Here is a 23,056-nt window from a genome sequence, read left to right as displayed (position 1 = left end):
ACACACACACACACACACTCACACACACACTCACACACACTCACACACTCACACTCACACACACACACACACACACACACACACGGTTGTCATTCATTGATGTTGCAGGCGTTGGTGCATCTGGCCAGTGTCAGAGTGAGAGATGTCACCGGCTCGTCATCGTCATTAATGTTGGGCTGAAGCTTGTGACGTGCAGGGAGGCAAACTGACAGGGAACACACACATACAAACAGACGGAGAGAGACGTACAGAGACAGAGAAACGGCTGGATTTAACCTCAACTTTTGGTTGTTTTTATTGGACTAAAAATGTAAAGAAATCAGAATCAGAATCAGAAACTGTTTATTGCCAAGTAACATACATTACAAGGAATTTGCTGTGGTCTGAAGGTGCTATTGTTTTGATAACAAATAAGTAGAATATAAAAGGTAAAATAAGAATAAAAATAAAAATAATAAAATAAATAAATGATGTGAAAAATAGATATACTCCAGATATGATTTTAGTTTAACGATGGGCAGTTTAGACTAAAAAAGTACCATACAGACAGAAGACTCTAATCTTGGAGCTAAGCGTTATTATCAAGTAATCTGACCATGAATTGATTAATTGTTTGGTCTAATAGATGTCCGAAAATAGTGAAAATGCAGGTCACAATTTTCTAAACCTCATGTGCGCATATTAAAGCTGCTCTGACAAAGAGTCCAAAAAGAAATAGACTATTCGTACACTGTCATAAGCAACAGAGAAAACAGCAAATATTTACATTTGAGAAACTGAAACCGGCAGATTTTAGGAAACAAAAAGACTTTTAATTAATTGATGGCTGCAGATGAAATCTCTTTTGATGGATTTTCTTTCAACTAATCAATTCAACGCCAACTATTTCAGCTTTAGTTGACTCCTGCTGACTCTGGGAAAAGGACGGGCTTACAGAGAACGTTTTGACAAGCATCATATGCCGACGATGTGCGTTTCTAAACCAATGTACGTGCATATACGTGGTTTAATCATTGAAGTGAGGATAAACTGAGGAGAACGATCATTTCAGGTAGTGTTAGTTAATAATGGGGGAGTCGGGGAGGGCTTAGCCCCCGAAAGCCACACAGTGCAGTTCGAACACTTATTCATGCACTGTACACTTTCTAAGGGATAAAGTTCTCTCTGTGTTAGTGTTTGTAGTTTAAGAGTGATTGGAGGAACTGAAGGTCTGAGGGAGGCTGTTCCTCTCAGAGGCTCATTTACATGAAGATAAACATCACGTTACTCCGCCAAGTAAAAATTACATGGATTAAGTACAATTACACATCATTACACATGACCATTTTCACTTTTCAAAGCTCTATAACATCTGCACTCTCACTACATTCTCCAGCTCTAATCTAATTAGACTGAGTTCTGAGTTCTGGGCTCATGTCTGATCTCTTCACGGCTGTCTGGACGGGGAAAAGCCTGATTCCTTGGTGTTTCTTCCAGTTTAGACAGCCATGAAAAGATCAGATATGTGCCATGAAGAGACCTGCCACAGTGGCTCGAACCTATGAAGCACGCATGGCCCCGAAACACTCAGAATTTAATTTTAAAAAGTTCCAACTTATGGAATCATGTCATCACATGGGAAAACCTCCCTGCGGCATCTTTAGGCTGCAGCCTGGGACTCAATATTTGACAGAGAAACAACTTTATTAATCCACAAAATACCTAAATGAAAAAGCCCCAGGGTTTGTGGAAAAAGCTAACTTCCATTTCCTCTCATAACCACTTTGGGATTGGATTGTGTTTTGAAAGATTTGCACAAAAATGCGTTTTGGGACAGAAACAACAGAAAGAGAGCGACACATGGCATCTTATTCAGAGTGAATGTCATTCCTGTGTGTGTGTGTGTGTGTGTGTGTGTGTGTGTGTGTTTGGCTCAGGTTGCCGTTTACATTCCTGTTTACAATGATTGAAGAGAAGGTGCAGGTTCGATTGCGTGTCTATCTTTCCTCAGAAACACAATCAAAGTAAGTTCATTACTTCCTTCTGCTTGTCTGTACCATCAAATGTTCCACAGAATATTGATTGATTCTGGTTCTCCAGAGTCCTCATTTATCAAAGTGTCAATAGAACTGGTTCTGAATCTGTGCCTGAGAACTAACCACATGCGCAGGAAATTTGGCATTTGACTAACATGCGTAGGCACACCTGTACACAATGATAAATGGTGAATCCCACCATCCATCAGCTCCTGCACAAACAGGCTTATTTACATGTGGAAGGACCCCAAAACACCATCTAATGAAAGATCAGATAGAACTCGATTCATCCTGGAGGACATTTCTTTGATTGTCAGTAAAATAAAGTATACATACTACAATAAAAGATACATCTACATGTGTAAAAATATTACATATTCTACATTTGTCTGTCAACAAATCTCATCTTCAGACACAAACCTGTTATGAATGTAATGTCTTTGTATCCAAAGTCTCAATGAGCCACACTGTCACATGTTCCTTCTTCAACATGTAGTTTGTTCTGACTCAGTCCCACACACACCGTCCTGCTGCCCCAAATATTCACTAGAGCACCAAATGTGGATTCATCCACCGCTGAAAATAGTCCCCAACAAATGCACTGTTTCCTCCTGTTTGTTTGAGGAAACTCCTGTATATGTGTGAGGTGTTTTTAAAGATTTACATCTTCAGTAGGAACCAATGTGTTTGGAGCTGAGAGCCACAGACAGGAAGTCAGACAGTATAGAGAGACGCACTAACATGTTGTTGGTTTTGGTCTTTTCATGGGATTGTTTGACAAAAACAAACATATAGACTAATACCAGCCTATCTTTTAAGTATGTGTGTGTCCAGGTTTTTCAAGTAGCTGTTCATCTGGATACAGAGAACACACACACACGCACACACACACACACACACACACACACACACTGGTCACCAGTTGCCGGTAGCGTCTCTGCCCCAGGGCAGAGCTTTCATGCTACATTTCCACCAATCCTCCAAACCTCAGCCACTAATCCATCATTTTGGACACACAAGTGCCCATTGTACAAACACACACACACACACACACACACACACACACACGTACAAATACATTCACTTGCATTCAAAGCTACCCACCTTCACATTTTCCTACACAGAACCTGAAATATGTAAATATATATTTTTTACTTGTTCTCACACACATGATGAATCTGCCCTGTGGCCAGTCAGTGGTGTGGTGTTGCTGCCCGCTGGGTTTAAGCAGGAAACAGCTGCTCAACCTGATAAGACCCCCTGGACACATATACGCACAGTTACAGTCCATTTAAAATCATGTGTGTCTACATTAACACATCTCCTGGTCCTGAGCTCAGAGTCAGTTCTCCGATGGGCTGAACGGACGTCACACTGAGTAACAGAGCTTCAGGCAACCTGCCTTCACACAGCCGATAGCTCACGTAGCTTACAGGAGTATGTTAAAGGAACACTTTAGGACGTTGTCGTGTTAGCCGTCTAATTCTCACTCCGATGAGAAGATGGATATCAGTTTCAACTCTGTGTGTCCAGTACAGAGATGTGAGCATGTGTTGAAATCAAAATAAACAGCCACTTAAATTTAAGAACAAACTAAACAGCAACATCAGAAAAAAAGTTCACTATGTTGGAAAGCTGAACATGAGCAATTATTAAAGAGAACAAAAACAATCTTCTGATGGAGCGAATTAGTGTGAGCTGTGTGAGTTTGTGTATTTGATTGTGCACATGAAGGACCCACACACACACACACACACACACACACACACACACACACACACACACTCACACACTGTGCGTGGCGTCGCTCTCTCTATGTAAAGCCTGATTAATACATGTTACAGCTGACCTCTCTAATCTTATTACACAATCTGCCCAAAGAAGAGAAGCTAAACCTGCTCATTCAACATCAACACACACACACACACACACACACACACACACCACTGTAAAAGTGAAGCTGTGAACTTATTGTCGCTGCACACACACCCACAACAATAGAAACACACACAAGGTGAAATGAAATCACTGCAGCAGGTGACTTTAACTGCAGCCCAAAGTCTGCAGCATCAACGAATTGAATCTAAAAGTAGATTTCCGTTTAGTTTCAACTGTTTCAGCGTTTCGAAATGTAACTGATGTTTATAAGATTTCCTCTTCTCCTCTTCCCTGAACGCAGCACAGTTTGACACCTACGACACTTCATATAACAACACAAAACCTTATAAGGACTACACATTGTTTTTATGGACAGGACTGCTCCACAGAGCCGTAGACCTGACTTGATGTTTTACTTGGATTTGACAAAATGAAAAGAAAAAAAGACGGCGGCTGGCAGGTCTTGCATAGCCTCAAAGCTTTAATGTTGCTGCGTGCATTAAAAGGACTTGGAGCCAGTTATGCAATTTGCTTATGAAGACGTGAGACTTCACTTGAACCCGTCCTAAAGGACTTGAGACGTGTCTTTAGACTTGCTCTGACAAACTTGATACTTGAGATGGATTTATCCCCAAAAACTTAAAAGCAGCTTTGCAGCTCCGTGACCTTCGAGCTACAGTCCATTAAAGGATTCTCGGTCTTCTAGGGAAGGACACTCTGCAAAGGTCTTTATCTTACAGAGTCATTTCTTTCTATTTGAATTCTGAAAACCTTTTTTTAGGAAGCAATTTAGTAGTGTAGTGGGTAGAAATATAATAGACTAGACTGGACTGGCCAGTTGCTTCCTAAGACTTTTTTTGCCGTATGGAACCCTACAAAACATAAAATAACAGCAGGATTCTTTCAGAAATGGCAGGTAGGAATGTAAATTATACAAATAGGCTATAACGTGCCTGAAGCACTACTATGGTCCTTAAAGGTTTTTGAAGACATGAAATATTAATGGACAGTAGTGAGCAGATGAAGCAGTCCTGCCCCTGTGTTCCTGTCTGGTGCGTGCTCTGGTTTACATTCATCTTTTTTAATTTGTGCTCAGGATTTGTGGATGTCACTGTCGGCCCACGTCCCGGCTATAATTATTCAGCAGACAACATGTGGGTGACAGCGTGGCCTAGATTGGAGTGAAGTACGCCGCCCGCCTGGTCCCCATGTACAGAACAGACAAAGAGCAAGACGAGACGCCTGAAAAGAGAGACAGAATGTATGTCAGAGAGAGGGGGGAGGAAGAGAGACAACGGTATATGAAACAAAGCAAACAGGTCCGTGTCTTCTGATATTTACTGTATCTGCTCCGTCTCCTTGGTGACATGTAGCCTCTTAGCCTGATTGGCTTGAGGGCATAGTTAATGACCGGGGCTAAAGTAACAGCTGGTCAATGGTAAAGAAAGATGAGGTGTTAGCCCCGTGTCAACTCTGAGATACACAAGTAGAAACTAATAGGTTTATAATATTAGTCTAAATTTGAAGCCAGAGCAGCCAGCAGGAGAATTAGGTCACTGAAACAAATTCACAAAATTGGCGTAACTGGTTGTGCACGTGTTTTTGGTAACAATAAGTCGGTTTTTTTAAGTCCGTTTCTGTGGATACGTCCAAGGCTTTTGGTTCTGTCAATCACCACATTTAAGCATTTAAGTAGTTAAATAATTTGCTTTCTATTGATTTTGATAATTGTGCCTTCAGCTGGTTGCGATGCAGTTTTAGACTGTTGAGATAGTTTCAACCAAAATCACCAAATTGTTGATAAACGTGTCCCACACAGATTCATATTAGGTCGCCTGTTGTTAAATCTATACATAAAGTGAAAACAAACATAAACATACATTTTTATGCTACTGATACCTGACGATGGCACTAGAGAAAAAGTCAGGGGGTCACCAAAGTTATTACAGTTCATCCTGTGGGAAACACTGATAGCCGAACAAAAGCTCATTGTATGATAATAGTGGGTAGATATATATATATATATATATAATGCAATACACTAATAGACATTTCACTGTGACCAATCAACTGACCCACAGTGATGCCCCTAAAGCCCCGCCGCTACGATGGCTAATGATTCACATTGGACTCCTGGACTAACAGAGCTTGTTTCTCCTTTTTGGAAACATTATATAATCGAACATTATACATATATATGTATATATATATATATACACTATATTGCCAAAAGTATTCACTCACCCATCCAAATAATTGAAATCAGGTGTTCCAATCACTTCCATGGCCACAGGTGTATGAAATCATGCACCAAGGCATGCAGACTGTTTCTACAAACATTAGTGAAAGAATGGGTCGCTCTCAGGAGCTCAGTGAATTCCAGCGTGGTACTGTGATAGGATGCCACCTGTGCAACAAGTCCAGCCGTGAAATTTCCTCGCTAGTGACTCGTAAAGTGACGGAAATGACGGAAATGGGGTCAGCGGATGCTGAGGCGCATAGTGCGCAGAGGTCGCCAACTTTCTGTAGAGTCAATCGCTACAGACCTCCAAACTTCATGTGGCCTTCAGATTAGCTCAAGAACAGTGCGTAGAGAGCTTCATGGAATGGGTTTCCATGGCCGAGCAGCTGCATCCAAGCCGTACATCACCAAGTGCAATGCAAAGTGTCGGATGCAGTGGTGTAAAGCACGCCGCCACTGGACTCTAGAGCAGTGGAGACGCGTTCTCTGGAGTGACGAATCACGCTTCACCATCTGGCAATCTGATGGACGAGTCTGGGTTTGGCGGTTGCCAGGAGAACGGTACTTGTCTGACTGCATTGTGCCAAGTGTAAAATTTGGTGGAGGGGGGATTATGGTGTGGGGTTGTTTTTCAGGAGCTGGGCTTGGCCCCTTAGTTCCAGTGAAAGGAACTCTGAATGCTTCAGCATACCAAGAGATTTTGGACAATTCCCAACTTTGTGGGAACAGTTTGGGGATGGCCCCTTCCTGTTCCAACATGACTGTGCACCAGTGCACAAAGCAAGGTCCATAAAGACATGGACGAGAGAGTTTGGTGTGGATGAACTTGACTGGCCTGCACAGAGTCCTGACCTCAACCCGAAAGAACACCTTTGGGATGAATTAGAGCGGAGACTGAGAGCCAGGCCTTCTCGTCCAACATCAGTGTGTGACCTCACAAATGCGCTTCTGGAAGAATGGTCAAAAATTCCCATAAACACACTCCTAAACCTTGTGGAAAGCCTTCCCAGAAGAGTTGAAGCTGTTATAGCTGCAAAGGGTGGACCGACGTCATATTAAACGCTATGGATTCAGAACGGGATGTCACTTAAGTTCATATGCGAGTCAAGGCAGGTGAGCCAATACTTTTGACAATATAGTGTACCTTAGATTATGGAGATATCTAGTATGTGCATTCTGCTGCCACTAAGCCTAAACCATCGGATGACATTTCATTATATTAAATGATTATTTACCTTACTCTTGCTATGTTCACTTTGCCAAGATGTTTTTGCATCAAAACATGGTGCTAATGAAGTTTCACCACATTCCAAATTGAATCCAGATAAAGATAGGATAAGAGGACCCTGCAGACAAGCAGCTTTCCACCAAAAGGTCTTAATCAGACTAAGTGAGGAGACACTTAAAATCCCATTAGATATAAATGCCTCTCATTACACCAGCTCAGTGTGTTTGTGACTGTGTTGTGGAGTGTATCTGTGCCTGTGTGTCACATTCATTCATTTATGGACAACATACACTATTAAATTTCCATTAAAGTGAACCGAGCTAAGAAGCTCACCTGGATTACCTTTGCGAGGAACTGTGCTGTCCCGATCTGAACCAGGGTGGAAATCCAGGCCACCTCTGAGAGAAGGCCTTTCTTTTATACGCCACATGGTAGAATACAACATCGGTACTGTAGTCCTTTTCATAGGAGAGCCGATGTTAAGGCTCTGACGTTGCTCTGTTAACTTTTATGGAGGCCTTATGTAACCGGGCTCCCTGGTTGAGTGGACCGCTGCATTTGGCCGTTAGCGAAACCATCCATTTACTGCTCCTCAGCTCTCCCTTCTTTTCTTACAGTCATTTAAGTTTTCAACAGAATATAAAACACTGACTCACTCTTAGCGCATAAGGGCAAATATTCACAAGAAATGAACACGATCATTAATCCACTATGTACTACCGTCATGTTGTCAGTCGGTCATGTTGACTTGCCTTTCCGTCCAGACAAGTGACAACGCAGAGACTGAGACTTCTCCAAAATCACAATTAAGTTTTGCCTCTTTTACTGTTGTGTTTATTTCTACTCTAGTACATATTAATAATATGATAAATAAACAATAAATGTGCGTCAAAATACAACTTTCAATGCTGTCAAAGCAGAGTTTGTACTAATTTAGAGTGTCTGTGGTTCTCAAACTGGGGGATTCTTACCAGTACTGTCATTCACAACTGCTGGTAGAAAGTCCTTTGTTTTTAATTAGTTAAATGAAATGTGCATACGCTGTGTGTGTAATTTATGCTTAGCTCACACTGTGTAGGCACCTTGTTCCTGTATATGAGATCATTTGGAGTATAGACTTTTTTACTTCTTGGATTTGGAGATGTAATTAACTACAGGAGACCTTTTTTTTCCCCTTTGTCCCGTTTATTTCACCTGCAGTCCGCTAGCATACAGCTTTTTTACCTGTACACATAACTGTAAATTATTAGTTTTCTTTGCAGCTTAACTAATTATCACTGCTGCATTTGAGCATAGAATTTCATTCTTGACCTTTGAAAACAGTTTGTGTAACATGGTCTACGCTCAAAGGTCCACTTACTAACCCTCGACTGCGTCTCACAGTCTTCATCAGCTAATGGTCCTATTTGCTGAGGAAGATTATTTCTTACACAAAACTATTGCAGTTCTATAATACGTCCTTTTTTCAATGACTCGACTAATACTCTGACTAACACCCCGCCCTGTGCAGCTCTGTCAGCACCAGAGATCACCGACTGACCACACTGACACACATATATAACATCCAGTGGCATTTTTGGCAACAGGAAGAAGAGCTGGTCACATTGCATTCAGTGGTAATTGCGTTGGCAGGTTAAAGGAATAATCAGCTGTTTTTCAACTTTGTCTCCACGTGGTGGATGCCTTTACAGCATGATCCAGCAAAACCCGAAACAGCTTCAGCAGTTAATATGAAACTGGAACCACTGTGTGAGCAGGGTTTTTTAATCATTATTTTGCTCTTATGGGCCTAAATCTGCTCCAGCAGCCTTTCACAAAATGGGGAAAAGGAAATGTAATGAAGTGTTTAGTCGTGTGGAGGTTGCCCACTGTCTCCCTTATATCTTCTATTTGGTCCACTTGTGCAAAAACTTTGATTGGATTTGCTTTTTCTGTGGCCCATCGAGCTTCCTTTACATCTGCACAACTGTTTCTCCATGCATTTATGTGTTTTCTTGCTCTGTAAAGCTCTAAAGTATTTTTTTCAGTGTGTTCTGCTGCGCTGGCTGCAGAGTTGAGGGGAAGAAGGGGAGATGAGGTAAAAGAGGGGATAAAAAAAAGAGGCACTGTGCTGTTTCCACATTACTAAGCAATCCTTTCTGTCCATATTCCCCCTCCTGCTTCCACCCTTCCACACCTCTAATATAATATGTAGTGGATCACAAGCTGATCACACTGTGCTCGCAATTCAATTCAAACACACGCATCGAGCATCGTGGTACTCCTGACATGAAAAAAACAGCCTCAGTTTTGTGCTTGACACCAAAGGTCCTTTTTAAGTAAGGCTAAAAGTCATTTCAGGTCATTTCAACTTCACTGTCAGCGGTTCACAGTCCAACTGCTCTGCTTTAACCAAAGGGCCCTTGTGACATTTGATGAGTAATGAGGTGAGAAAGTTTAAAATAAAAAAAAAAGATCAATGGGTTTCATTAAAACGCAGCACCCCTGATCAGCGCAGCGGGAGCCAGGGGATTTTTTTTTTTCCGAGTTGGGGCGTTTGGTGATGGAGGAGAGGGGACGGCAGGCCGGCTGCTGTTTTATCTCGGCCTTTGGCTGTCACAATGATATTCAGATGCTCAGTTACACATTCTGTTCACCCTCTGTTTGGCATGCCGGAGTTAACTCTTCGCAGGGCCGCATGCTACAGACCAGGCCGAGTAACAGATTATTAGTGTACTGTACTAACGTAGAGGGGCATATGGTTTCTGAGGGCCAGTACAGCAGGCCAGTCAGGACCTTTAATAGTCAGAAGTCAAAACAGGGAGATTTGTTTATGGTCGAATGTGAGAAAGATTTCACCTTTTAAGTTTAAAGATCTTCACCTCACTTGCTTCTTCCACTGAATACTTGACAAAAAACGATATGTTGATTATCAAAGTGGCTGCCATCCGATGCAAGCCACAAACTGTTCAGAGCCACCTTTCAGGCATACAGACGGTGAGTATTTGATAGTTAAATAGATTTTTAGTGGTTTATTCTTTTAACCTGAGCTACATCAGCTCTCACACAGAGTTAACAGCTGCCGCAGCAGACTGTGCTTTTCAAACCTTCAGGAAGTGAGAGTTCGGTCACTTTTATTTAAGCAGATGGCAGCAGACGAAGGTCCTGTGGATGAAATAACATCTTCATCTTGACATCTGCATGTCAAGATATCCATCACCATGACAACTGAGCAAACCATGTGATGACGTTTAAAGTTCCTTAAGTTGGGATTGTTTTGTTAAATTATCTTCAAGGTAAAAATAACTTTGAACTTTCTTAGAATCACAGTCATTTGATGAACTCAGCTCACTGGTTGATGTTTGCATCTGTAAATATTTTTCCTTTTCACTGCCATCAAATGCATTCATAAGGTTGTATATTTCCATTAAACAGATATCAAATAAATGTTAATATGTATTATTTGAAAACAAGCAGGGACATTTTCATTTTTGCCAACTTGTGATGGGATGGAGAAGGTGCTGCTGGCACTGACTGAACAGACCAACGCAGTGTTTGCGCTCCCCAGTAATCCTCTGCAAAAACAATATACTTATACTATTATACCATAATCAAACTGTAAACTTGAACTGGAACTGGGACGCAGCAGTGATTCCTGCTCACACATCACTTCCCTCGGTGTATTCTGGGTATCAGCTCAGTCGATGCCCACACTCAGAGTTGTCTGCTCTTGATCTCAAACACCCACAGCTCGGCAGCTCCAGCAGCTCCAGACCTGTTGGCAGCGTTACCGCATACTTTTATCCAACGCAAGACCATCATGTTTACCCCACATGCTCCTCTCCTCCTCTCCTCCTCTTTACTTTTCCTTTCTGCCGGCTGCAAATCCTCCATTTCCGCCCTGGGGGTGTTGGAATCCCTCTCATGTCAGGCGGCGTCGGTCAGCTTGGCTCGCTCTGACGTGTTTCATTTAGTTTAGTGTAAGCTGTGGGTGTCGTGGAAATACAGTAACTGTGTGTGTGTGTGTGTGTGTGTGTGTGTGTGTGTGTGTGTGTGTGTGGTTGCTATGGCCCTGCATGCTCGGTGACCCTCCACCTTTGTCCCCACAGCAGGGAGTGTGTGAGTGTGACAAACACAGGCTCTGTCTGTCCCTTTTGGCTCTCAGGGTGAATCTGTTTGTACACCTGCCACAGATTTCCCTCACCACCCCAACACACACACACACACACAAACATCCTGTAAATGCTGCTGGGGGGTTGCTGCTGCTTTTCTCACTGTCCATTCAAATGACCTGCTGTTTTGCTTTTACACCCCGAGCGAGCAAGAGCTTCCTTCTCTTCATCCATTCCCCCGAATCGCTGGCACAGCTCTAACTGTGCTGCTCCTCGGCCTAAACCGGCTTACGGGTTTTCTCTGTTAGGGTAAGCAAAGCGGCCAAGACAGCGTTCTCACAAGCCTCGGGTTCCTGCTGCTAATCAAGCTAGCCAGCGTACTATCTGTTTGAGGCTAGCGTGTTGCTAACATTCTAGGTAACTTCTAACTAGCTCTTGGGCTAAATGTCTTTTACTATTTTCACTCTTGTAAATGTTCAATAAATAAGTAGTAATCATTATGAATCACTGTGTTGGACTGACTTGTTGCTGTACGTCATCCTGCCATGAGGGTCAGCTGGTCGATACTTCAGCACCGCAGGTTTTCTGGTCTCTCTATAAGACCTTTGGTCTGACTCTGTTTATGGTCTCTTGTGTTTTTCTGATTTCTAATCACTATCGTTAAATTAATTGTGTCTAATCAATACTGTTTTCACAGTTTCACAGTTGCAGTCTTCAGCCTGTATTGGAAGTGTGCTTAGCTTTTTGCATAGCTGTGCACTTACACATAATGGCTCGTTTAGGACTTGAAACTTGACTTGATTTGACTTAATAGCCGAGACTTGTGACTGAATTTGTCCCATCTCTGCCTGAGTCCGGACACCCTGCAAAGAAAACTAATTTCGGTAGCTTGTATCCATGATATCATTCTTCCGGTCATTACTCAAAGCTCATGACTATCTGCGAGGGTTGGAACGGAAGTGAACTGGCAAATGGAGAGCTTCGCCTTTGTGCTTAGCTGCCTCCTCACCATGACAGTCTGGCACAATGCCCACATTAATCTATTGGGTTAGACATGGAATAAAACGATGTGAAAGATGTGTCCTCAGTAACACATGTTGTATTGTTCCATCAGATTATACTGTAGAGAGGAAGCTTTGCAGTTTGATGTGTTTAGTAGCTGCACAGTTGGTTTAAAAACCCAGTTTTGTCTTGTCTTGTGCCCCTCCACAGATAACAGAGATAGGTGGAGGCAGAATGAGAAAGAGTCATTGGAGAGGTCCGGGTGGAGCAGGGGAAGATGGGAGGTCGTCCTCCTGACTGATGTACTGTATTAGAAATCAGATAAGGAGTGTTTGTTCTCTGCTGTAATCTCGTCCAGGGCTGCTCTGCCTCAGTGCTGCTGTCTGTCCGAGGGCTTGATCATTGTTCGTTAGCTGTTGATAAAACAAGGCCTCAAAGGATTGAATGGGAAGTAGACACACACACACACACACACACACACAGTTCCCCTGAAGCTCAAATGGGCTCATGTGCATTTATTTGCATTAGTCTTTATCAGGCTTTTATTCCTGTGGCATTAAAAAAGATTGTTAGTTCAGTGTTTTTGCACTTTTAGTGCTTTTTTTTTTAACACAGCTCATATTGTGTGTACTTTACATTGCTGTCAACCATTTTGCAAAGCATACCATAGTGTTTGGGATTTTCTAAATGTGGTTTTTCGGGCAGCCTAAACTAAAAAATCAACTTTTATAGACTTGTATTTTAATAGATATAAACCTGCTAAAATAAGAATCCATTACAGCCTCCTTTTATTTCGGTCAAACTTACATTACTTTTCAAATTAATCTGCACTTAAAATGACGTTACCATGCAAAATAACATAACTGCTGCAACAGCAATGGGAGCCAAAACATACTGACTTTGATTCTCTGCAAAGAGATTCAGTCTGTGGTGAAATGAATAGAAGCCTACGGCTACCTGAAACATAGGACGACGTTAACAAAAATGAAATCAACATATCAGGGACAATGCATTCAGTCAAATAGCTTTTTCATTTCCAGTCCCAGGGCATGTTGATGTGAAGTAAAAATGGTGAGCAATGAGCTACATACAGAGCCAAAGCTAAACTGGAATTATCCTTTACGACGGAGAGAGAGGAAAGAGTTAAAGTTTTTCCAAAGCAGGTCTGCCTGACTCTGCTGGACCAGTTGACAGCCTTGTAGCCTGCCTACTTGGCTCTCTGCCCATCTGACTGCCTGTCTGTCTGACTGTCTGTCTGTCTGAGCGGCTGGCTGACTGCTACTGCATGAATAATGCTGAGCCATGGTGCCCTGCTGCCTTGACAACCGGTGGAGAGCGAGGAGAGGGAGAGGAGGGGTGGGTGAGTGTGTGTGGGGGGGGGGTGTCTGTGTGGGTAGAGAGCAAATATAGAAAAGAGAAAGGAGGGGGGGGGGGGCAGGAAGGATGGTGCTGGGGGGGATCTGATCAAGTGAAAAAACTGAAACAATGGAAATGTAGGGCAGAGAAAAAGAGATGGAACGATTTGGAGAGAGGGAGCAATCAGGGAATTCTTTATTTAGGGCAGAGAAATGGAGAGGAGACGCAAAGAGAGGAGGCATCCGAAAAACACAAGAAGAAACAGAAAGGAGAGAGAGGAACAAGGAGGAGGAGACGCAGCTCAGCAGTTTTGGATGCAGCCTGCAGCAGCAGCAGCAACCTGTTTCACAGTGTCACCGGAGTGTTGCATCATGGGATCAGGACCAGGGGGACGCTCGCATTGCAGGATGACATCACCCGTTACAGAGTCAGCTCTTGTCTGCTTGGCTCTGTCTGCCTGTCTGTCTGTCTGCCTGTCTGTCTGTCTGCCTGTCTGTCTGTCAAAGAGCGAGATCGACAGGCGAACAGACCGACATAAACGGAGGAAAGGAAGGAAAAAAGACGCAGATGCTCGTGGAGAGTTTCAGCCTTATGTGCCAGCATGATATAGCAATCTGAAAGAGAGAAGAGGAGGGGGGGGGGGGGGGGTTAGAGATTTGGGTTTGGTTCAGTTGGAAAGTGTGTATTAGTGTGTGTGTGTGTGTGTCATCTATCTCCTGCCAAGCTCTAAAGCTGTATCCCTGTTTGGCTCTCTGACTGTCCACTGCACCCAGAAACAGAGAGAGGGAGCAGGTTGAGAGTCATCATCCCTATTTCTGACTGCAACAGCAAAAACCCATTTCACTGCAACAGTAGAAATCATATTTTTAGTACACAGGAGGGTGACACGAGAGTGAAATTTTCTTCTTCTCTCGCTCGGTGTATTTCTCCCTGTCCAGTTAAATTTACCCCATCCTGTTACTATATATAATTATTTCCAGAGCTTCTGTCTGAAGTCCATGGGTATAAATATAATTTCAATTAATACATGACTAGAGAGCATCTCGTGATGGGATCGCAGCAGCATGTTGACGTTCCAACCCGTGAGTACTCAGTCGTTACTGCATCATTACTCAGTACTCATAGTTCGTACCACACCCACATACTAACATACTGGCATACAGTGATCTGTGACTTAAAATGAATGTGGGCCAGGAGCGTAAAGTGGGGGGGGGGGGCTCCTGATCCTGTAATTAGACTTGATGTACCAGCACTCTATCACAGGAAAGGTGCAGGTCTGAAGGATCCTGTGGGGTTCCCAATCAGCCATTATGTATTTATTAAAGCTGTACTTTCTAAATTCATGTATAGTAACAATCAGCTGCTTTACAGTAGACTGAAAAGACACAGACACAAGCTTCTCAGCAGGGCGTTTTCAATAATTAATATAAATCCTTTTAGTTACTTTGAGACTTCTGTCTGTCTGCCTGCAGTGTGAGACAGGTTGCAGTTTGCACAGGTGGAGCATTTTCTACTAATTACATTGCGTGAGACAGGATCAGTCAATGCCAGCAAAGGAACTGAATCCACTCTGAATAGTAATGAATCCACTGGTTCGTTGGACAGAGGATAGATCAGGAGAGCTAAAGAAGAGCAGAGCTCCTCATTGAATTAGCTGAGCTGGAAAGTTTGAGACAGCGAAGCTAATCGGCGTGCTTGAGTTGGAGCGCACATGGCTCGCGGCCAGCGCACAGCTCACTAAGACCAAAGCAGCCGATGTAAATCCAATGTGCAGGATCCACCGGAGACAGCGGTGCATCAAAAGACCTGATCAAACCAGCCTCTGTGAACTACAGCATAGTGTCTAGTCCATGATGTTTAAGCTTGGTCTTACCCCCAGAGATGTTCATTCACTCAGACGAAATGCAGCAGGGGTCTTCTGAACTTCTTTGTTCTGGATGTGTAACTTAGCTGGGAGTCTTTTTTCTCACCTGGGAACTGCATATATGTTTCTGAAATCGCTCTTTTTTTCCACAAGAACACGTTAACAGTGAACTACTGTGCTCATGATGAGAGGATGTGGGTAAAGACCGCTCACAGGATGCTTACGTTACATGATGGTTTCTTCATAGACAACAAGAAAGCTTATTGCCGTGCTGTGACACCAACAGGCCAAGCTTGTATCATTATTATAATTTTATAAATTCTAGATTTAAGACTGTTCTTTTTTCCAGTTCATTTTCTAGTTTATGCCAGTTTTATGAAGCATGACATTAGTCCGCTCACTGAACATTTGTGTCCTTCGCGTATCAGCGGCAGTGTGGGGGGGTTTCTGTCACCCACGGTGTTTCATTGGCCATATGCAAGGAAAGATGGCCTCTCTGCATGGCTCACTGCAGTGGCTCAATCCCACTGACACCATGGCTGCATGTTCCCCACATACACATAATTCTATACCTGTGAGGACCCTCGTGGCCTCTAATCGCACTTCCCTCTGGAGAAGTGAAGGCCGGACAAAATGTCCTCACTTTGAAACTTAAAGTGGTCTTCACAGAGGTAGAAATACACAGACACACCCTGAGCTCCGATTGTCTTTTTTACTTATTAAGGCAAGCCAAGTGTTTTTTGACCGTTGAGTTTGAATATTTGTCTAAATATGAAGTGTCCCTTTTAAGAAAGAAGACATTTGCCACGCTGTATGATGATATCACATACTATATCTTATGTATCTGCTTGTTCTACCACTTGTTGAGTTCATTATTCAAACCCAGCACGAGTCATGGCTGCACCGTCAGATCAGTTATGAATATTCTAGATATTTTGTGCATCATTTTCTACACGTTTTCCCCAAATTGAGTGTGATATGTTTGGTGTCTTTGGATTGGACTGGCTGTCTGCAGAACATGAGTATGTAATGGTTGTGTATGGCTTTGCAGTGTGAGCGATGCCACATTAACAGCAAATGTAATGTTGAAAAGAGCGAGGGAACAAAAAGGTGACGTAGGCGGATGACACACTGTGTACGTCCCTGCACCCTCCAAAAACGCTTATGCATAATATATACAAAAGTGCCGCGCCATATTACGTAACCGTTGTCTGTGTGTGTGTGTGTGTGTGTGTGTGTGTGTGTGCTCTCTCAGACCCCACTCCACCGATGTCTATGTTTAGCAGCCTATTCGTGTCCACAGTTAAATTGTACTTTCCACTCTAGTTATTACAGAGGCAGACGAAATATGAAAAGCGCTGAGGGCCATAGATAATAAGCACAGAAATAGAGCAGGCAGTGAGCAAACCACAGCCTCATCATCACTGTACAGTCAAACATCCCACCCTCCCCGCCCCCACACACTCATATATTTATGGACTGTTGTTTCTAAATCCATGAGACAAACATGTCCCGACCAAAACTTCAGGACTTCCTTTGCCGTCCTCTTTCTGTCTCTCCTGCATCGTTTGCTTCAGTCTAGCACTGCAGCCGGGCAGATTAGGATCTCTCTCTCCCCCCCCCCCACCCTCCTTCCATCCATCCTTCCCTCAGTCTTCTGCTTCTGTTTCTCCCATGACAGCAAATGCTCAATCTGTAGGCTTTTCCTTTAAAAGAAAAGGGAAGGTTTAACCACATGCTCAGTGGCTGATAGATTGTACAGTAGTGGCTCCCTGACACCGGGGAACATGTCGGGGAGATATACAACACTACTGTGTCTCTTTCTGAATCACTGCTTTGTTACAGCTCACTCACGCACACTCAGCGTCACACAGACACATGCACACTCAGGGGACCAATTAAACGTATAAAACACACGACTGAAAACTGCACATATGCCCATTTGTTGACACAGGCAGTGGAAGAAAAACTCAGTTTCTTTAAGTCAAATAATTGCTCTAAGCGACACTACACTGATGTTGTATTGCATTTACATAAAGTGACTTCAAAGGAAGACATTAATTAAAGAACGGTCAAAATCGGAGCAGCAGGCGCCGAGATATCCTGACTTTTAGTCTTAGCACAGTTTGTCAAACTCCAAAAACAATGGGTCCAGCTGGGTAGCGTCTCTACAGTAGTCCCGTCAGACCCACTCAGCCCCTGGTGTCTAAGACCCGAACCAGTTGAACCCAACCAGCACTGGCATATTCGAGACCCAAACCCGACCTGGGATCCTTATATGTAAATTGTGGCTTTACTTGTGACCGTTAGCCCGCCAGGCTAATGCAATGCATCGTGCATACGTGCAACACGTGGCGCACACGGATGCAGATCACTAGCACAGTCAGAAAGAGAGACATTTCTTAATAACCTACATTTGGAAACTGTAGGAGTGGCTCCTCTTCTCATCACATGACTTGGTACAACTTCTGTCTTGTGCTCAAAGTGTGGCTTCACAAGTTATTTACACGATGTTTCCTGGTATATTTGTCAAATGTTTATCGGATTGCAATTTTCTGATCTAGTGCGTTAAGCTATTGTCACACTAATACCCACGCTGACAACACAACATGGTCAAAAGTGTGTGGACACAGAAACATTACTCCCAGGGCCTGAATCTGCTTCTGTAACAGCTGTCACTCTTCTGGTTTAAGGCTTTCCACCCGTTCAGCCACAAGAGCACTGATGTTGGGTGATCAGGTCTGGCTCACGGTCCAGTTCCAATTCATCCCAAAGGTGTTGGATGGGGTTGAGGTCAGGACTCCGGGCAGGCCAGTCAAGTTCTTCCTCTGGAAGCTGGACGTCTAGAATATCATTGTATACTGCTACAGCGTTAATATTTGATTCATTGGAACTAAGCGTCCATTCGAGGAACAGTCCCAGACCATCATACGTTGGTCATTATACACAATATGGCCAAATGTTTGTGGACACCCATGTCCATATACTTTTGGCCATACAGTATATTGTATTAAGTTCTTTTCTTCTTTAAGATCAATTAGTTTGTGTCTCTCTCTCACACACACACACACACACACAATAATGCAGATAAGCTGGAGGTTCACAGGTGTTGGAGGGTCACGATGGCGTCTGGCTTTCTATCTCATTTCACACAAAGTACAATAGCTGCTAATAAAAGAGCGCTCCAGCTAAATGATTATATGCTGTGGCTGTAGGAAATGACACTGTGTTCTGATGTGGGTTTTGGAAGCCGTTGCTTTGGGCCCAGGTGGTGTGTGTGACCTTAAATGTTTTTCACACATTCGCACATAACAAGTTAAAACAGGCGCAAACCTCTGCACACACACACACACACACACACACACGTAGAAACTCACAGATTACATCTAGTTTACTGAACTGCTTGTTCTTAAGGAGCGACAGCAGCAGTTGACGTTTTTAGAATTCCAGGGACAGACATCACTTCTGCGATGATACTGTCTGTGGGGTCTATGAGTTCAAATATATGCTTCATGGCCAAACACGGTTCAGCCTCGAACAACTTCATTTTAAATACTTGGAAAGATGCCTAAATTTCACAAAATCTATGTTTGGTTGGATTTGGGGGAAATGTGTATGAAATGATTCACTTTATTCTTATTTATATGGTGAAAATGATGAAGTGTTGGAACAAGCAGATGCAGGATATTTATGTCATGTTGCACAACGTGGAAAAAAATATTTATTTAAGAATACAATTTAATAGAAAAATCAAAGTTGCATGTTACTTTAGCTTTGACATGCCTTCACGATTAAAAAATCATGTGTGCATGGATTTGTGCTTCCCTGCTGCATTTAACTCAGTAGGTGGCATATGATATGAGCTTCCAGACAGCGCCTTTGTCTGTGCTTAAAGCCCCTTAAAAGAGACATTGTTAGCGCCTCACTGGACGTTTTGGTCTCTATGGCGACAGAAATGGCAAACTCAACACCTGATTCCCAGGAGCTCACCTGAGCTTCTCTCTCACACACACACACACACATGCAGATTCTTTTCTCAAACTCTCTGTGCCTCACACACACCTGCACACACACAAACATAAGGAATTATTTAGAAGTAAAACTGGCAAAACTACAGTGTAAAGATGTGCAGAAACCCACATTCAATGCTCTCCTCAAGTAATAAACGGATGTATTTTAAGTAAAACTTAAGTATCCAAAGCAAAGTACTCCTGAACTCTGGTCCCTTCCTGAGTGCTAAACTATGTGTGATTATCTTTAATGTCGTTTCTGGTCCAGCTGGTCTCATGTCCGACTGCTTTCTTATTCAGCTGGGTGCTTGTTTGCTGGAGTCAGAACATGGTTAGCATAGCTTAAAAACTGGAAGCAGGGGGAAACAGCTAGCCTGGCTCCGTCCAAAAGAATTGCTGAATAAATATGAGTTTTTACGTTCAACTTCTGGACTAATCAGCTCCCCAAGTAGATCACCGATAGATAATCAGGTACGTCTCTGTACAACTGCAGTACACATTTTTGAGCGAGGAACAAAAATGCTGCAAAAATGAAAGGTTCCACTCTCCTCCTCAGCCGAGGTTGAGAAGTTTTGTTTGACATTTTTCGGTTTATTTCTGGCATTTCAGTTTTTTCAAGACGCACCTAAAACATGTGGATGGAAACGTATAGAACTGGAATTAGAAGTTTTATCCGCAGTCGTGGGAGGAGTTGGTTATATGTGGTCATATGTGACTATGCTTCATATGTGATTATGCATACGCTATGCAAATAGGCCACTTGATGCCACTCGGCTCTATTGTTGGGAAGGTTAAATGGTGAGCAGTGCAGATTAATACTGCTGTTCCCATCATCCTCCTCCCTCCGTCTGCCCCTCCTTCTTCCTCTCTCTTTCTCTTTTGTATGACGAGGGGCAGAGTCAGTTCCTGTGTCATTGTTAGGGATCCATCTGCCCGGCCGCACACACACTCACTCACACACACTCACACACACACACACTCACTCACACACTCACACACACACACACACACACTCACTCACAGAGCGGCAGCAGCAATTAAACCTGTTTGACACACTTGACAGAGACGAGCTTTGGGCTGTGTGTCCGGCACGAGCCATCTGTGAATCAACCACCCATACACACACACACACACACACAATCATGGTGTGTGTGTGTGTGTGTCTGCTGCATTAAATAGAATTCACTCACATTCCCCCAGCCCCCCTCTTTTTTTTCATATTTGGGCAAGAAGACCCTCCATCCTCCATCCTCCTCCTCCTCCTCCTCCTCTTCTTCTCTTGTGATGGACAGACGAGACACACAAGTTTAGGGAGGGGATGGACGGATGGACGGATGGATGGATGTGTGGGTGGGTGAATGTAGAGGGAGGACAGAATGGATGGATGGCAGATTGGGGAGCAGACCTTTCATCTATTGTTGCTCCCTGAAGTAGGACACCAGGCAGACAGATAGATAGACAGAGCAGCTGTAATTACTGGTGGCAGCAGCCCCCATCTAAAGATATTGTATTGATATTAGGCTGTGAACAGGAGATTACCATGTGGATGACTGGGGGTCTGAGCCAGTCTGTGTCTCCACTGTGTGCTTTGGGGGCAGCTGATTATGATGAGGAGGCCATTGTTCTTTTTTTTTTAATCTTAAAAGTGCTCTACTTTCTGTTCTTGGCACAGGAATAGAGGCAGAGAGAGGGATTAATAGGCTTACAGTTTTAAATTATTTTCTGTCACCAGTTTTCACCAGAAAATGCCCAGATTGTTTGGAAATATTTAACCAACTTAAACAGACATTTAAATTTTATGTTTGCACACACAGAGCACCCCAGAATATACTTCTGCACATAAAGAATAAAGGTTTTAACAATTAAAAAACAGGCCTGTGAAAAAACCTACCCAAACCCAGCATGCAAACATATATCTAAAGAACAGAGAGACCCGTTCAGAGGATAATTAGACCCGATATAAAATGTACCCAAACAGAGAGAGAATAATAGAGATAGGTGATAATCCTCCTCCAATGAACAAACAGTCCAAAAGAGCAGCAGAATCCTCAGAATCTGAATATGATTTGGACCCATTCTCATTCTGATCCCAGATCAGGTCTCAGTTTCTGGGAACTGACTGGAGCTGTGAAGTCCAGAGAATGAGCAAAAGGTGAATTTGAGATGTTTTGAACTGATTTAACTGTTTATCATAGTCAAAATAAGTGCTTAAACATTCCAAAATGTTACATAAACCTGCATCAAACGATTTTTGGGGCAGCAAGAAAATGTAATCTGAAAGTCCTGAAACAGACCTGAACCCACAATCCTGTAAATCCATAATATCCATTTTAGCAGGTGTGTATTTTGATGTGTGTGTGCAGTAATCCCTCTATTATAGCCTTCCTAAATACGTGTTTGCATCTCTTCAGCATCCCTAAGCTCATGTTTAAGCTTCCATATCATTTACTGTAGCTGTACTTTCCTCACTGTAGGCGGCTTGTAAATGAAACTTTTTCCTCCACTGGAGTTAAACAAGCCCACTGAAGAAACAAACTATAGCTCCGAAACACATCACTACAGTGGAAAAGGACATTATGATCATGGAGGGTACATGTTCCACTGTTATTGGGACGGGGGTCTTTTAAAGGATCAGGATCAGGATCAGCACACTACAGCTGACATGGGTGCCTAAACTCAAGATACATGACACAGTCTGGAGGACATGATCTATAATCTCAGAGACACTGCAGTCTCTGTCTTATTGCGTGTTTTTCTACTCGACATTAATGTAGACACTTTTCCAAACCACATTGTAGTGATTTGTGTTTTTCCTACCTTTCTCAGCCATTGTTTGAATTCATTTCACTACGGTATGGAAATTAACTTGAAACAGAGACCTTTGTGTATTCCACCATTGTTGTCACTTTGCATGCTCATACAGCTGGAAGAGTAGATTCATTTCGGAAGTCTCCACTGTATAAAAACATGAGGTTAGCATTATTTTATAATTTCCTATTGTCAACAAATCCCATGAAAAGGCCAAAACCAAACGTGTCAGTCCTTCTCTGAATTCTGTCCAACTTCTCTATCCTGTCAGCTGAGAGCTAAAAGGCCTGTTGGTTCTTACTGGTTGGCTCACAAATGTATAGTTTTATTTTTTAAAAAGGCCCAGTAATTTCCTAAAACAGCTGGGCACTGTTTAGCAAACATTACTCAAACAGGAGGAAATAGTGCATTCGTTTGGGACTATTTTCAGCGGAGGATGAATCCACATTTGGTGCTCTATTGAGTATTTGGGGCAGCAGGATGGTGTATATGGGACTGAGTCACAGTGAGTGTCCTAACAGTAATGAAGGAACATGTCACCCAGTGCAACAGTGAGGCTCAT

At 43.0% G+C, this 23,056-nt stretch overlaps 1 protein-coding gene across 3 annotated transcripts in view; it reads left to right on the top strand.

Annotated features, from left to right (window-relative positions):
• The window catches only part of pik3r3b (phosphoinositide-3-kinase, regulatory subunit 3b (gamma)), a 159,290-nt gene that overhangs the window by 122,248 nt on the left and 13,986 nt on the right, over positions 1–23,056 (top strand). The window contains exon 11 of one of the 3 annotated variants that reach the window (XM_070908307.1): positions 17,873–17,878. The exons of the other annotated variants lie outside the window; for them this stretch is intronic. Within the exon in view, the coding sequence (XP_070764408.1) occupies positions 17,873–17,878 (6 nt within the window). The remainder of the gene's footprint in view (positions 1–17,872; positions 17,879–23,056) is intronic. 3 annotated transcript variants of the gene reach the window in all.

This window comes from Enoplosus armatus, chromosome 7 (genome assembly GCF_043641665.1).
Source record: "Enoplosus armatus isolate fEnoArm2 chromosome 7, fEnoArm2.hap1, whole genome shotgun sequence".
NCBI classification, from domain to species: Eukaryota; Metazoa; Chordata; class Actinopteri; order Centrarchiformes; family Enoplosidae; genus Enoplosus; species Enoplosus armatus.
Note: the sequence above shows the minus strand (reverse complement) of the source record. Positions and strands in the feature narration are given on the sequence as shown.